This window comes from Oryx dammah, unplaced genomic scaffold (assembly GCF_014754425.2).
Source record: "Oryx dammah isolate SB20612 unplaced genomic scaffold, SCBI_Odam_1.1 HiC_scaffold_4, whole genome shotgun sequence".
NCBI lineage: Eukaryota > Metazoa > Chordata > Mammalia > Artiodactyla > Bovidae > Oryx > Oryx dammah.
The window spans coordinates 22,111,397-22,128,689 of record NW_024070188.1 but is presented as its reverse complement, the minus strand read 5'-3'; the positions used below and the strand labels follow the sequence as shown (position 1 = coordinate 22,128,689).

At 40.3% G+C, this 17,293-nt stretch overlaps 1 protein-coding gene across 1 annotated transcript in view; it reads right to left on the bottom strand.

The window, feature by feature from the left end:
* Positions 1-17,293, bottom strand: part of FRK (fyn related Src family tyrosine kinase) — a 101,216-nt gene that overhangs the window by 36,400 nt on the left and 47,523 nt on the right. Inside the window, exon 2 of the mRNA XM_040238459.1 lies at positions 3,930-4,051. Within this exon, the coding sequence (XP_040094393.1) occupies positions 3,930-4,051 (122 nt within the window). The remainder of the gene's footprint in view (positions 1-3,929; positions 4,052-17,293) is intronic.

Here is a 17,293-nt window from a genome sequence, read left to right as displayed (position 1 = left end):
CTCCTACCATCTCATTGCTGCTTCTCCTATGTCCTTGGACATTGAGTATCTTTTTTGGTGGGTTCCAACATCCTCCTGTTGATGGATGTTGCAGCTAGTTGCAGTTTTGGTGTGCTCACAGGAGAAGATGAGTGGAAAAGCTGGCTTAAAATCCAACATTTAAAAAACTAAGATCATGGCACCCAGTCCCATCACTTCATAGCAAATTGACAGGGAAAACGTGGAAATAGTGATAGATTTTATTTTCTTGGGCTCCACAATCTCTGCGGATGGTGACTGCAACCGTGAAATTAAGACATTTGCTCCTTGGAAGAAAATCTATGAAAAACCTAGAAAGCATATTAAAGACCAGAGATATCACTTTGCCAACAAACGTCCATATAGTCAGAGCTGTTGTTTTTCCTGTAGTCATGTATGGATGTGAGAGTTGGACCATAAAGAAGGCTGAGCACTGAAGAATTGATGCTTTCAGACTGTGGTGCCGGAGAAGACTCCTGAGAGTCCTTTGGACAGCAAGGAGATCAATCCAGTCAATTCTAAAGGAAATCAACCCTGAATTTTCTTTGGAAGGACTTATTCTGAAGCTGACACTCCAATACTTTGGGCACATGCAAAGAACAGACTTATTGGAAGAAACCCTGATGCTGGGAAAGACTGAGGGCAGGAGAAGAAGGGGGAGACAGAGGATGAGATGGTTGGATGGCATCACCGATGCAATGGACGTGAGTCTGAGCAAACTCCGGGAGGGAAGGACAGGGAAGCCTGGTGTGCTGCAATCCATGGGGTCACAAAGAGTCAGACATGGCCTAGCGACTGAACAACAACCACAAACTCAGGCTGCTCTCGAGAGCCCTAACGCCACTCCTGCACTTGCCCCATAAAAAAAGGAGAGTAACAGAGGGGCCGTGCGGCTTCTGGGACAAGCAAAGCAGCAGTGCAGCTGGCTAATTGTAGATTCCCAGACCCCACTCCATGGGATGCTGACTGACTCTGCTGTCTCACACCTGTGATTTCAGACAGCAGCGATGATGCTTCTGTGTTTACCTGTCATTTCTCCCCAGAGTGAGTGAAGTTGCTCAGTCCTGTCCGACTTTTTGCTACCGCGTGAGCTGTATAACCTACCAGGCTCCTCCGCCCATGGGATTTTGAATACTGGAGTGGGTTGCCATTTCCTTCTCCAGGGGATCTTCCTGACCCAGGGATCAAACCCCAGTCTCCCGCACTGCAGGCAGACTCTTTACCATCTGAGCCACCAGGAAAGCCCTTCTCCCCAGACCATCACCTACAAATCATTCGCCTGTTCTGCTTTCCACACTGCCACCAACATTTAGCCCAAGGCACTTTCTACCTAACACCTCCTTCTATATTTAAACCTAGAGAAAAAGATCTATATTTCTCATGCTGGCACACAAGGCCCTGAACAGTTCAGCTCCAACTTTTCAGGCTCCTTTTTGGCCATTCTTGCTCTCCTCCATCACTGCTTTACACACACACACACACACACACACACACACACACACACACACACACACCTGCTCTATCCTTCCCCCTTCCCACCCTCCATTCCACATAACACCAGACATATCACAACTCTGTGCATTGGCCTTGCCAGAAATAATCACTGTCACTCTGCTATCTTGTGAGGCAAACTGAACACAAAGGCAGCCTCCTCTGTGAAACCTTCCTAATGCCATCTCCTAGACTTGGCCCTCTCATCTCACAATGAGACAGCCGTGTTATAACCCTCCTGAGACAGTGCCTTGCTCTCCTTGATGCCCTCGATTTAACAAAGGCCTGGCACAGAGTAGGCACTCAAACGTTTGTTCCAGAAATAGATGGTATAAAAAATGATATCAGCTATTAGATGCATCAACCTGAATATTGGTGATGAACCCTTAGTCTCATGTCCTCAGGGTGGTCATTTTTCGACTATCTTCAGTCTATTCTAGTAACATCTGCTCTTGAAAGGGTTTCACTGAGGATGAATCTGGAACTCCCTCTCCTCCTCTAGAGATTTTCCCATGCAGAGTTAACCTAAAGTAAAATCACTATGGGAAATGCAGTGTTTTCTCTGAAAAACTCAACTGAAAGTCATTCATTTTTTATCCCTCAAGGTGTATTTTTCTGAAAGTGTGCCTTAAACAATAATATAAATGCTTATGGGACACCAAACATCAAATTAATATTAATGGCAATAACAATAATCATTTCCTTTAGAGTAATTGATTGAAGTCAAGAAATAGCCGAACCAGTTGACATGCAGTCAGAATTTTACATTTTTCATCAGCAAAACAACTCTCTACCAATGACAAATAACAGTAAAGGCCACTAAAACTACCTGTCATGCATCTAATGAAGACAGATTCTCTGGCTACCACATATAATATGTAATATCCAAAAGCACCGCTCTAATTCACAGCTAATTAGTGTCATGCCATTATGAGAGGTGTCACGGCCCTAACTCTCTCCCCGGATCAACGCAGACCTCACAAGAGCTGACAGCCATGCAAGGATCACAACAAGCCAATTAGCACCCACCCCAACCTTGGGCTGCTGCTTCTCAGCGCCTGCCCCAGCACCAATAAATCACGCTTCCTCACGAAGCTCTGCTCTGACAGCTACGAACCATTGCCGCCGGAGGAATAAAGACAATACTTCGAAGGAAAACTCATGTGGGAAAGACAGAGATAGAAAAGGGATATTATTTGCCTTCCTTTAGTGGCTCAACCGTCAGCAAAACTGAAGACCATCAATTCAGACTGATTAGGAGACAACTGCACTAAGAAATAAATTCATGACTGATATACCTGAAGATCGTTACTGGTAATCAAAGTCAGCAATTGGCTTGTTCATTCATTTATTTGTTTGAATGTAGATATATCAAAGACCTGTTTTCCCCATTTTTCTCCTGTATCACCCTCCTTCTGGCTAATGAGAAAATTTCCCTTTCAGCAGAACATAAAGGTCTGCTTTTACTTGCCCCCGAGTGAATACACAGCAATCAGATAATTTGTTTGCAAGACTCTAAATGGCTTGACTTCATTGGAAAGGAATCTATAATGATATGCTGGTCTCCAAGTAGAGCCTACAAAGCTTCCTAAATCCATAGGCAAGCGCTAGAGTATTCTCAGCACATAACAGCCAATATCCTTGTAATTTTATTCTAAGCCTATAAAGCTGTTTTGTTCCATAATATTCTACTTAGAAAGTGTTCAGAACAGTCACTGTAGTCTGGGGATTATTTAAAGATATGACTCAAGTAATCCTACTTTTCCTGTGTTTTCCTCACGGAAATCTTCTTCTACATTTGTAATCCTAGGATCTAAAACATTTAATCTAGCTTTTGACTGATGACTACCTAATATATAAGCACCTGTAATGCTTAAAAATAACTCTGAGGTCCCCTGCACTTCTTGTCTTCTAAGATATTATAAAGTAAACACATACTTGACTCTTAGCCAGAAAACTACATTTGACCAAATGTTACATGTCATGGGTTAATTAAGTGCATTGGCATTCAGGATTTCAATTCATTTTCTACTTATCAGGCAAATACAAATGAAATGTTAAAAAAAATGTATTATGGCAAGATCAATTCTGACAAGTTTAGACTCTGCTTCTTGCTTATCATTTCTCTAGAAGGATAGGCTACTAGATAATGCAAAAGTGTGAAAACATAGGCAGATCCATATAGTTTTCATTTCATGCCTGGAGAGTATGTATTTGAAACTATTTACAGATACTTCTAACCATAGATAGAATTTTTTTGCTAATTTTTATATTACTCGAGTGGTTCAGTACATTTATTGTTGGTACTATTCTGAAGATAAATAAGGCAAACTTAAAATTAACATGTCCATGTTCACACAGAAGGACATGACTACAGACTCTCAAATCCATACTTAAATCACACAGAACAATTCCCATACCTGAAAGGGCAAAATCGCCTTTCTGACTTTCACTTTCTCTGATTAGAAAAGCTCCCGTCTGATTTTCTGAATATAATAGTTGTTTTTCAGCATCTGTTCTCTTGATTGCTCCAAAGAACCATCTAAAAAGAGAGAGAGAGATAAACTTTAATTAACCAATGAACATTTGTGTTTTTTAAGGAGGAAGGTTTGTCAAGAAAGTATTTCAATATCACAGAGGCTTGATACTCTTCAGTGAAACTATAACAGGTATAAATAGTAGCTTTCGATACTTGACATGATTCTTCTGGATGTCTTCAATCCTCAGCAGGAGTCTTTAATACATTAAAAAATAGGAATTTGGGTGATGTCTGCTATGACAACCCTTCTCACACATGCATTCTGTCTGAGAAATACTGTATTCACTTTCTGTCAAATATAAAGCTTCCAAGGTGGGCTTACCACCACATGGTTAAGTCTGCCATGCTCCATGATCCAGAATTGCTCATCATCACCATCAGACTGTCCACTAACTCTCCTAACACCTCCTAGGTGTTAGGAGGCAAACATTCCAATCCAGGGATTCATATATTTCACATCAAACTGAGAACAGTCAAAAATGTAGTTTTCTGAGCTTTTCTTCTGCTGCTGCTTCTTTTTATTATTCCTTTTTGCAGCACACAGGCTTAGCTGTCCATAGCATATGAGATATAGGATTTTAGTTTCCCAACCAGGGATCAAACCCATGTCCCCTGATTTCAAGACAAGATTCTTAACCACTGGACCACCAGGGAAGTCCCTCTCTGAGCTTTAATTTCCACCTTTCCCCATGTCCATCGCTGTCAACTCCTCCAGTAATGTAAAATGATTTCGCATGTTTAGAAGGAAGTTTTCATCCATGGAGTGAGTGAGTGAAAGTCACTCAGTTGTGTCCGACCGTTTGCAACCCATGGACTATACAGTCCATGGAGTCCTCCAGGCCAGAACACTGGAGTGGGTAGCCTTTCCCTTCTCCAGGGGATCGTTCCAACCCAGGGATTGAACCCAGGTCTCCCACATTGCAGCTGGATTCTTTACCAGCCGAGCCACAAAGGAAGCCCAAGAATACTGGAGTGGGTAGCATATCCCTTCTCCAGCCGATCTTCCCACCCAGGAATTGAGCTGGGGTCTGCTGCATTGCAGGTGGATTCTTTACCAACTGAGCTATCAAGGAAACCCCTTCATCCATGGAAAGATTATATGGAAAAGATACTTCTGCCTGGGTAGTATCTTCTCAGTGTCCCCTCCACTTCTTATCTTTACCCTCTTATCCATTACATTCCAGAACTACAAGAGTCAATAAATGTGAATGTGATCAACTCCAACAAAGAATTATGGATATTAATATCAGAGCCAGCTTGAAACTGACTATGTCAAGTCAGTAGGCACCAATATGATAAAGAGGAAACTGAGATAGCCAGATTTTCATGAATAAACTTTCACTATGGGGTCATAATTTTGATCTTTATCATTAAAGATTTTAGGTAAAACATTTATCTTTCCAAGTTATCATCTTTTAAAATATAAGCACTGTAAAGGAAATGTAGGCTTGAGGGAAAAGATACAGGCTGAGTAAGGAACTGCAGGCTGGGAGAGGCCCTCAAAATTGGCTCCAATTGTTTGAAGAGATCACAGGTATCAGGGAGTATGAGTGCACTAAGGTGATATAATTGAAAGAAGAAGTGGAAGAAGTTGGGGAAAAAAGGACATTAAAATATAATTACCTCCTGACAAAAGTAAGATGTTTGTTTACCATTTTCCTAATTATCAAACTTCAAACTCTATAATATTAACTGTATTAGCCAGGAAATGCCAGATTATGTTAGAGCAATGAACAACTCCAAAAGTCTCAGTGGTTTGGAGACACCAGAGATTTATTTTGTGCTCAGCTGCACACCCACTGGAGCTCATCTGTACTACATCCATCTCTATGTCTACCAAAGAATTTCCATCTCCATGCTTCCATGACTGGCCAGGAAGGCAGGCTTAGAAACTATAGCAAATCACAGGCTGGCTTTTGGAGCTTCTATTTAAAGCTTCTTCTCAAGAATGAGCCTCTGGACAAATAAGTTGTATGTTCATGCCTAAATGCAAAGAGAAAATGCAATCCTACTATTTCCTCGAAGGCAGAAAACTTGGAAACACTGGGTGGACTACACTAATGACTACCACACTGATTCAATAACAGGAACCAAATTAATATCCATAGACTACTGTCTGCCCAACTGAAATTATAAAAGGCTTGGAAATGTTCCAACCTAGACAGCATATTAAAAAGCAGAAACGTTACTTTGCCAACAAAGGCCTATCCAGTCAAGGCTATGGTTTTTCCAGTGGTCATGTATGGATGTGAGATTTGGACTGAATATTCATTGGAAGGACTGATGCTGAAACTCCAATACTTTAGCCACCTGATGCGAAGAACTGACTCATTTGAAAAGACCCCAATGCTGGGAAAGATTAAAGGCAAGAGGAGAAGGGGACGACAGAGGATGAGATGGTCTGATGGCATCACCAACTCGATGGACATGAGTTTGAACACGCTCCGGGAGTTGGTGATGGACAACGAGGCCTGGCATGCGGCAGTCCACAGGCTCTCAAAGAGTCAGACACGACTGAGTGACTGAACTGAACTGATTGGAAATGTTCCAAGGTGGCGATGGAATAAATTCATAGAAAAATAGACATTTATTTTTTCCATCACTGCATAAATAAGTAAATAGAATAATGGAACATAATTAAAAACTCAAACATACAAATTAGTGATGAAACTATGCTGCTGCTAAGTCACTTCAGTCGTGTCCAATTCTGTGCAACCCCATAGATGGCAGCCCACCAGGCTCCCCCGTCCCTGGGATTCTCCAGGCAAGAACACTGGAGTGGGTTGCCATTTCCTTCTCCAATACATGAAAGTGAAAAGTGAAAGTGAAGTCGCTCAGTCGTGTCCGACTCTTAGCGACCTCATGAACTGCAGCATACCAGGCTCCTCCATCCATGGGATTTTCCAGGCAAGAGTACTGGAGCGGGGTGCCATTGCCTTCTCCGGATGAAAGTATAGATTAGTCAATAAATGATGCTGGTACCATTCATAATCCATATGAAAATATTAATTGATGCTACTTACAGCATACACAATAATTTTACATAGATTAAAGACCTAATATAAAAGGCAAACTTTAAAACATTCTGAGGATATTGGAGTAGGGAAGTTTTCCTTAACAATACAAAAAGAGACGTAAGACATATAAGCCTTAAGGGGAAAGAAAGACTGATGACATTTATTGCATCACTATTAAAAACTAACAACACCAAGATTGCCATGAAATAAAATTTAAAAATAAGCCACAGACCTGGAAAAGTTACTTGCACAGCAAATAACCAAAAATAAGATCACTATTCAGATTATATAGAGATCTATATTCTCTAAAACAATAAATAAGACACAGTATATACTATGACAAAAATTGACATAGTGTATATTTGATAGATGACAGAAAAGAAAAACCTAATAACCAGTAAAAAAAAAAGGAAGTACAGCTTTTATCTATTGCCAGTAATTATGAATATTAAGAATATTTAAATATAAAAATGAGAAGTGATTTCACTTTTCAGGCTGGACAAAATTTAAAACTTTCACATTCAGACATTGGGGGAGATGAAAAACAAGAACCCTTATACAGTACTAATACTAGTGGAAGGTAATTGGTACAATTCATTCAGAGAGCATTTGGCAATACCTGGTAAAACTGAATATTTGCATACTACTTAATTTCCTTTCTGAGTTGTATACTCTACGTGCTCAAGGAAATATACCACAAGAACATTTACTAAAGAATTCTCACATTGAAAATTGGAAACAACCTAAATGTCCACTTCAGGGCAATTGATACATAAACTTAATTATGCATATAAAATGGATTACTATATGGGAGTTAAAGCAAATATATTGTCGAGGGACAAAAGGAAGTTCAAGAATGATCCATAACATTATAATGCCATTTATACAAAGTTTAAGCAAACACATTTAAAAAAAAAAACACACATAGATTTTTATGGATAAATGCCATTGAGTGACAGCTAATGTTAAAAATTCTGAAAGAGATGGGAATACCAGACCACCTGACCTGCCTCTTGAGAAACCTATCTGCAGGTCAGGAAGCAACAGTTAGAACTGGACAGACTGGTTCCAAATAGGAAAATGAGTACGTCAAGGCTGTATATTATCACCCTGCTTATTTAACTTATATGCAGAGTACATTATGAGAAATGCTGGGCTGGAGGAAGTACAAGCTGGAATCAAGATTGCCGGGAGAAATATCAATGTCCTCACCACCCTTATGGCAGAAAGTGAAGAAGAACTAAAGAGCCTCTTGGGTGAAAGTGAAAGAGGAGAGTGAAAAAGTTGGCTTAAAGCTCAACATTCAGAAAACTAAGATCATGGCACTTGGTCCCATCACCTCATGGCAAATAGATGAGGAAATAGTGGAAACAGTGACAGACTTTATTTTGGGGGGGGGCTCCCTGTTGGCTCAGAAGTTAAAGCATCTGCCTGGAATGTGGGAGACCTGGGTTCGATCCCTGGGTCAGGGAAGATCCCCTGGAGAAGGAAATGGCAACCCACTCCAGTACTCTTGACTAGAGAATCCCATGGAGGGAGGAGCCTGGTAGGCTACAGTCCATGGTTTCACTTTCACTTTTAAAATCACTGCAGATGGTGACTGCAAGCCATGAAATTAAAAGACGTTTACTCCTTGGAAGGAAAGTTACGACCAAGCTAGACAGCATATTAAAAAGCAGAGACGTTATTTTGCCAACAAAAGTCCTCCTAGTCAAGGCTATGGTTTTTCCACTGGTCATGTATGGATATAAGAGTTGGACTATAAAGAAAGCTGAGCACCGAAGAATTGATGCTTTTGAACTGTGGTGTTGAAGACTCTTGAGAGTCCCTTGGACTGCAAGGAGATCCAACCAGTCCATCCTAAAGGAAATCAGTCCTGAATATTTATTGGAAGGACTAATGCTGAAGCTGAAGCTCCAATACTTTGGCCACTTGATGCGAAGAACTGACTCATTGGAAAAGACCCTGATGCTGGGAAAGACTGAAGGCAGGAGGAGAAGAGGACAACACAGGATGAGTTGGTTGGATGGCATCACCGACTTGATGGACATGAATTTGAGCAAGCTCTGGGAGTTGGTGATGGACAGGGAAGCCTGGTGTGCTACAGTCCATAGGGTCTCAAAGAGTCGGACACAACTGAGCGACTGAACTGAACTGATAGTTAAAGTATTCAGGCAATTTCTTTTTAGACTCCATTTCCAGCAATGGCAAAATTTCTTCAGACAAATATTTCAAGCAAAGAAGCAACATGCATCAAATATACTGATCAATCCCATACATTTTCCTGATTTCTAGTGCATTAATTATCCAGCAACATTTAAATGTTTGGTCCAAATGTAAATATGTAAACCTCTATAAGAATTATAATTTATCTTGCAGATTAAATTCTTAGAAGTACAACTATATCTCCTATATCTCATTTTTCTAAAGAATAAACACTCCATTATGTAAGTTTTACATGCAAACATTACATTTGTAATTTGGATAATCAAGTTTATAAAATGATGTGTTTTCTCTGCCCAATATACATAAAAGCAAACAGTTCTGTAAATCAAATGGTTAAAGATACGGTCATTTTACTACATTTGCAGAGAGCAACTTCTGTCTCACCCATTCTGGATTCTTGGACAATCACTTTACAAGGCAAATCACACCAGTAAAAAATTGATAATAACAATGAAATACATGAAACTATTAAGTTGGCATAAAAGTTTGTTCAGGTCTTCCCATAACATCTTGTGGAAAAACCCAAACAAACTTTATGACCATCCCAATTTCTTTGGGAGGAATGATGCTAAAGCTGAAACTCCAGTACTTTGGCCACCTCATGCGAAGAGTTGACTCATTGGAAAAGACTCTGATGCTGGGAGGGATTGAGGGCAGGAGGAGAAGGGGATGACAGAGGATGAGATGGCTGGATGGCATCACTGACTCGATGGACATGAGTCTGAGTGAACTCCGGGAGTTGGTGATGGACAGGGAGGCCTGGCGTGCTGCGATTCGAGGGGTCGAAAAGAGTCGGACACGACTGAGTGACTGAACTGAACTGAATGTTTAACTGGATGTATCAGCTCACTTGATATCTGGAATTTGACTTGGCTGAGCTACCATCAAGAAGTGAAGAAAACAGGGCTTCCTTGTTGGTTCAAAAGAATTGGCCTTACAATGCAAGGGACACCGGTTTGATCCCTGGTCTGGAAAGATCCCACATGCACTGGAGCAGCTAAGCCCGCACGCCACAACTCCCGAGCCTGTTCTCTAAAGGCCTGGAAACTGCAACTACTGTGCTCAGGTGCTGCAACTACTGAGCCCCACACACTCTAGAGCCCGTGCTCCCCAACAAGAGAAGCCAGTGCAATGAGAAACCACAACTGGAGAGAAGCCCCCACTCCTCACAACTAGAGAAAGCCCCTGTGCAGCCATGAAGACCCACCACAGCGAAAAAAAAAAAAACAAATAAATATTTAAAAGAAGTGAAGAAAATGAATAAAACTAGTTTTCTGGATGCAGTGGCCTTATAATGCCATCTTTCATACTCAAAGATGGTGCATCTGCTATAGATTGTGATCACTAGAGCGTATGCTGTTGTATAGACTAATGGGCAACCGATAGTGCGTTCCACCCTCTGCACGTGTGAAAATTGTTCCTTAATTTGTGGTCTGAGCCTCGGGCAGAACTGTCATCCTCCTCGGTTCTGCCTTCAGAGCCCTTGCTGGCCGCATTCTGGAAGAGTACATCCACCGCAGCCATTTTCAGTTCTCTCTGTAAGCTGTAGTTCTTATGTGCAGCAAACAGTGAACGCCAAGAGGAAATCAAGAAATCCTAAGGTGATAAAACATCAAAGAAGAGCCTTATGGAGCATGATCCTCAAAATGTGGGTCAGCATCACATGGAAACTTGGAAATTTGCAGGCTTTACATCATACCTACTGAATCAGAAAGTCTGAAGGTGAGGCCCAGCAACCTGGGTTTTAGTAACTTGTCCCCCAGTAAATCTGATGCACACCAAAGGCAGAACTACTGTGGTACAGAAACAGGAAAGTGGTTAGAAATGTACATAAGACATCGGAGAATCAGCTAGATTTGGCACTTACATGTGAATAACTATCCAGAAAAATGACACTACACACACACACATATGCATTTTATTGATATTTAATGAAAATAACCTTTATTACTATGCTTTATCCACCATGAAAGAGACCTTGATTAAGACTAACCAAAAAGAAGAGGAGCTCTGTAGCAACCTATAACCTTGGAGAAAAATGCTTCAGTTAGATGAAAATGGAGGAAAAAATACAATATTTTTTTAGACAAAAGGAGTATGTAGTTGAAATCTAAGATTTATTTTGCAAATATCTGAGTGTCTATTGTGTGTAAATTATATAGCCCTGATATAGAAAGATCTGCAAGACATATTGCTGAATACAAAAGGGTAAATTACAAAGTACTAGGAATATTATAATTTTATTTATATTCCAAAAGCCAACTTCTTTGGAGATTAGGGACAGATAAAAAATGATGACAAAAGACTTTCTATTTTTATTCTGCATTCTTCTCTGTAATTTGGACGTTTATAATAAGATGCAGTTATATCATTTCACAATTAATTTATAAAAAATGTTGAAAGAAGTCAATCAGGTACATACTACCAAAAAACTGCACGTTATAAAGATCTGGACTAGAAATTTGGGCAGTTAGAATTGAAAGCTACAAGAAAAATCTCAAAGGAGTATGGAATGAGTGAAAGTGGATGAGCAGTGAAACAGATAGATCAAACACGACACCAGGGTATCAAAACTGCATCACAGAAGGACAACGTACTCAGCAGCACATCAGAAGGCAGAGTGTAGTGAGAAGTAAGAGCTACAGCATCTCACTGGGAAGTTATGCCTGTATTTCCTCATTTATACATGGGACTAATAATCATTACCCTGCAGTCTTGTTTTGAGATTAAGGATAATCATGTCTGTAAAGTGATCAATGCCTGGCCACACTCACACTTAACAAACAGCACTTACTTACTTTAAGAGAACTGGTTGAAGGGACAAGTTATATATTTGTTTTTAGACATGGTGGCTTGCAGGAAACGATAGAACACAAGTGAATATGTGAACGTGAGCTTAGGTCTCTGTGTCTGAACTGACCTCTGTTCTGCCTGCCCAGTCTTGACTAGGCCACGCCGCCACCAGGTGGCAGTAGTCCATTTTACTAATCCGAAAAAGCGAACTACAGCGATCAGTTCAGTTCCGTTCAGTTCAGTTGCTCAGTTGTGTCTGACTCTTTCCAACCCCATAGACTGCAGCACGCCAGGCTTCCCTGTCCATCACCAACTCCCGGAGCTTGCTCAAATTCACGTCCATCGAGTCGGTGATGCCATCCAACCAACTCATCCTGTGTTGTCCCCTTCTCCTCCTGCCTTCAATCTTTCCCAGCATCAGGGTCTTTTCCAATGAGTCAGTTCTTAGATCAGGTGACCAAAGTATTGCAGCTTCAGCTTCAGCATCAGTCCTTCCAATGAATATTCAGCACTGATTTCCTTTACAATTGGTTGGATCTCCTTACAGTCCGAGAGACTCTCAAGAGTCTTCTCCAACACCAACTCCAACTCCAACACAGTTCAAAAGCATCAGTTCTTCGGTGCTCAGCTCAGCCTTCTTTATGGTCCAACTCTCACATGCATACATGACTACTGAAAAACTATAGTTTTGACTAGATGCAGCTTCGTCGGCAAAGTAATGTCTCTGCCTTTTAATATGCTGTCTAGGTTTGTCAAAGCTTTTCTTCCAAGGACCAAGCATCTTTTAATTTTAAGGCTCCCATCACCATCTGCAGTGATTTTGCAGCCCAAGAAAATAAAGTCTCTCACTGTTTCCATTGCTTCCCCATCTATTTGCCATGAATTGATGGAACCAGATGCTATGATACTTAGTTTTTTAAATGCTGAGTTTTAGGCCAGCTTTTTCACTCTCCTCTTTCACTTTCATCAAGAAGCTCTTTAGTTCTTTATCACTTTCTGCCATAAGGGTAGTGTCATCTGTATATCTGATTACAGCTTGTGCTTCCTCCAGTCTGGCATTTTGCATGATGTACTCTGTATATGAGTTAGATAAGCAGGGTGACAATATACAGCCTTGATGTACTCCTTTCCCAATTTGGAACCAGTCTATTAGTCCATGTCCAATTCTAACTGTAGCTTCTTGATCTAACAGATTTCTCAGGAAGCAGATAAGGTGGTCTGATATTCCCATCTCTTTCAGAATTTTCCACAGTTTGTTGTGATCCACACAGTCACAGGCTTTAGTGTAGTCAGTGAAGCAGAAGTAGATGCTTTTCTGGAATTCTCTTGCCTTCTCAATGATCCAGCGGATGTTGGCAATTTGATCTCTGGTTCCTCTGTCTTTTCTAAATCCAGCTTGAACATCTGGAAGTTCTTGGTTCACATACTGTTGAAGACTCACTTGGAGAATTTTGAGCATTACTTTACTAGCATGTGAGATGAGTGCACTTGTGTGGTAGTTTGAACATTCTTTGGCATTGCCTTTCTTTGGGACTGGAATGAAAACTGACCTTTTCCAGTCCTGTGGCCACTGCTGAGTTTCCCCAATTTGCTGGCATATTGAGTGCAGCACTTTCACAGCATCATCTTTTAGGATTTGAAATAGCTCAACTGGAATTCCATCACCTCCACTAGTTTTGTTCATAGTGATGCTTCCTAAGGGCCACTTGACTTCACATTCCAGGATGTCTGGCTCTAGGTAAGTGATCACACCATCGTAGTTACCTGGATCATGAAGATCTTTTTTGTATAGTTCCATATATTCTTGCCACCTCTTCTTAGTATCTTCTGCTTCTGTTAGGTCCATACCATTTCTGCCCTTTATTGTGCCCACCTTTACATAAAATTAAAGCAATAACTATATATATATATATATATATATATATATATATATATAAAGCTAGCTATATAAATATATATAAAGCTAACTAAAGCTATAGTGTGATTAACTGGACTATATTTTACAAAAAAGACAGAATGTGTCTTTTTTAAAAAACAAAATGTATGCAGTGTTATTGAAAACTAACACCTAAATAATATAGATATCAATCAAAATTTAGAAAAATAAACCTGTGAATACTTGTAGTTTCCCCATTAATGTTTCCTTATTTCATTTACTAGAGCCTTATTCTATTCACTCTGCTGCCTCACAGACTGGCACAAAGTAGACACTCATAACTCCAAAAAGATGGAGGTTATTTCCTCCTGTCTTTTTAAAAGGGGACACATCCTCAGTAACTTTTGGCTAATGTTTAGAAATTTAACAAATAATTTCTTTTCCCAATGTCTCCCTAACAACTAAGATGGCTAGCCTTAAACTCTAAAGACGGCTGCTGCTGCTGCTAAGTCGCTTCAGTCATGTTCGACTCTGTGCGACCCCATAGACGGCAGCCCACCAGGTTCCGCCATCCTTGGGATTCTCCAGGCAAGAACACTAGAGTGGGGTGCCATTGCCTTCTCCTAAAGACAGCTAGCTAGACTGTAAAAAAAAATAGATTTCTGATACCAATACTTGTATCCTCTCCAAAAATAGCAAAAAAGAAAGTGGGTAGATCAACTTGGCTTAGCCACCAATGGGAAGGTACCCAGGGATGACTCCCCTGGTGGAATGCAGGTTAGGGGTGTTTTTATTGCTGTCATCATGGTAACACAGGTTATTATGGATAAAAAGCCATCTATTGTCCCCACCAGTGTGGTTTGGGAGAATCAGCAAGACTAACATTTTTGCAAAATACCTACAGTTTGCAGGGTACATTCATAATCACATTTAGCCATTTATGGTACCTAAGTCTTGGAATCATGACCCCTTAAGCTATGGAGGTTCTATATGACTTGCCTGCACTAATCTGTGTTTCAGTAACATTGCCAGGAAAGCCTCTATCAAAGTTCCCTATGGTCCAGGTAATTTTCATGTCCTTTCCCCTTCCCTCCCCTTCCCTTCCCTTTGGCTCAGCATCCCTCTTGGCTTGTAGTCATTAACCCTGTCACTTTTCCCCACTCTCCTATTATGATAAGGACAAAAAGATAATAATAGTACTGATAATGTATTCTCTTAGTTTTCCCTCCTTTCCATTTCCGCCACCACAACCTTTGTCCCATGCATCATCACCATTTGGACTATGGAAATGTTTTACTGCTACCTTTAATCTTAATAGCTTCTGCTTCCAGATCACACACAAGGAGCCAGGCACCGTAGCTACAAGTTTGCGTGCATCAACTCAGTCTCTCTCCCACTTGCTCACCACCACCGCTAGATTAAGCATCAGAAAACACCACCTGGTACCTCTCACCAGTACATACACATAAAAAGAGTTTTAAGGCTTCCCTTTGCTCATGGAGTGAAAGCCTTATTAACTCACCTCCATGTGGCCACTAGCCGTTTCTTCAGCCTTATCTTCCCTATATCAGTTCTGCTCCAGCTAAACACATCCTCTTCCCACTATTGGTGGTAGCATCACTTAAACCCTGCCTCCCTAGCATTCCTTCAGTGCTCAGCCACTACTCCTCTGGTTTGGCAAGACACACACAAAAGCTAGTGCTGCACAGTATTACTTTTTATTTTGAGATTAGTCCCTGTGTTCACCTGAGGCTGCAGACCTCCCTGGCATAAAGACTGAGTCTGATAACACCAGATATGCTTTTTGGAACAGATAAATAAATACTTGCTGATGAAGCAGTTAACACATTGTATCACAGTGTGGGCATTTTATACAGTCTTTTGATTTATACTGAATGTTGGACTTAATGCCTGTGTTTCACGTAATCTTTTATTTGTTCTTGCCAAAGAGCATGGAGGGCAAAGCATTTAAGGAAGAAGACTTATCTGCTCTGGGCCAGTCGCAGCACAGATTCGAATGTTAATTGGGCTCAGACCACAGATTTCAATCTAACCACTCTCTTCTGCCAAAAGGAACGGTTCTGCGTGAATGAAGAGACCAAAAATGAGGCTGACTTTTCTGTCCTCCAAAACACAGAGATATCAGGGCTGCACACAGGAAAAGAATGTGTGATAAAGTCACAATGTCGCATCTAGTATCTGAGGTAGGACTTGCAGTCACAGAAGAACCAGGAAATTCCTTGTATGGGTCATTTGATAAAGCTTTGTTGTTGCTATTGTTCACCTTTGTAGTCACCATGGAAGGGGACTTTTGAAGGAATTTTCTCAGGGAGGAAGTAAGGTTAACTAATTGGTACTTTCCGTACTGAGAAAGGTACAGTACCACGTGTTTATGAAAGCATCTGATTGTAACCTGAATCCACTTCCCTGAGTGTAGTCATCAAAAGTACACAATTCCTCACAAAAAGTTTAGGAAGAATACAGCAAAGTTTAGACAAGCATTCAGTCTCAAGGCACTGTTTTTGCTTCCCAACCATTTCAAAAGAATAAAAGGAAATAAAAGTTAATATTTTTAAAATAAAAAACAAAATGTGTACATATATGATGGTGTTTCCAATCATCAAGCCTGAAATAAAAGTGAAAAATTTAACCTATGCACTCTGTTTTTGTACATTTGTGATAATGCTTGTCCTAGAAACTAGAGGAATATGGGTTAGAGTTGAAAGGGTTAAACATTAAATAGTTTCTATCTTTGTCACATCCAAAGAAAGTAAACTGATTTTGTAATTCCTGGGGAAATGCTTTACTTCAAAAAACATCACACATTTTCATTCCCATTTCTTTCTTACATGAATAAGCTTTGAGGTGCTAAAGTTTCTTTTTAATGGTTATATGGGTCACTAATTTCCGAGTGACTTAGCTTCCTACCCCTCAAAAATAGTTACCTTCCTTCATGAATCATTTTCTTTCTCACTCCAAGACAGAAAGCTAAAAGGAACTTTTTAATTCACTTAACTTTATAGAATTTTAATTTCCAGTGTCATGAATGATATTTATCTCAACCCACTTCATTTAAACCATTGAGTACCATTGAGTATTCTTTAAAAAGCTACAAAATAACTTTTTCTTTGAGAACCATCTTCATGGGAAAAAACAAGACCCAATGTTTGAGTCTAATCAGTGGGTGGTCCCTGTGTGCGCCTGCTCTGGATAGGTTCATAAAGCCATGTTTTGGATTTGGCAGGCCAGTCTGAATTTTCTGGATAATAAGTTTCTCATACAAAAAGAAAAAAAAAAAGGAGCATATATATCCTTTTTATAAATATCAGAGAT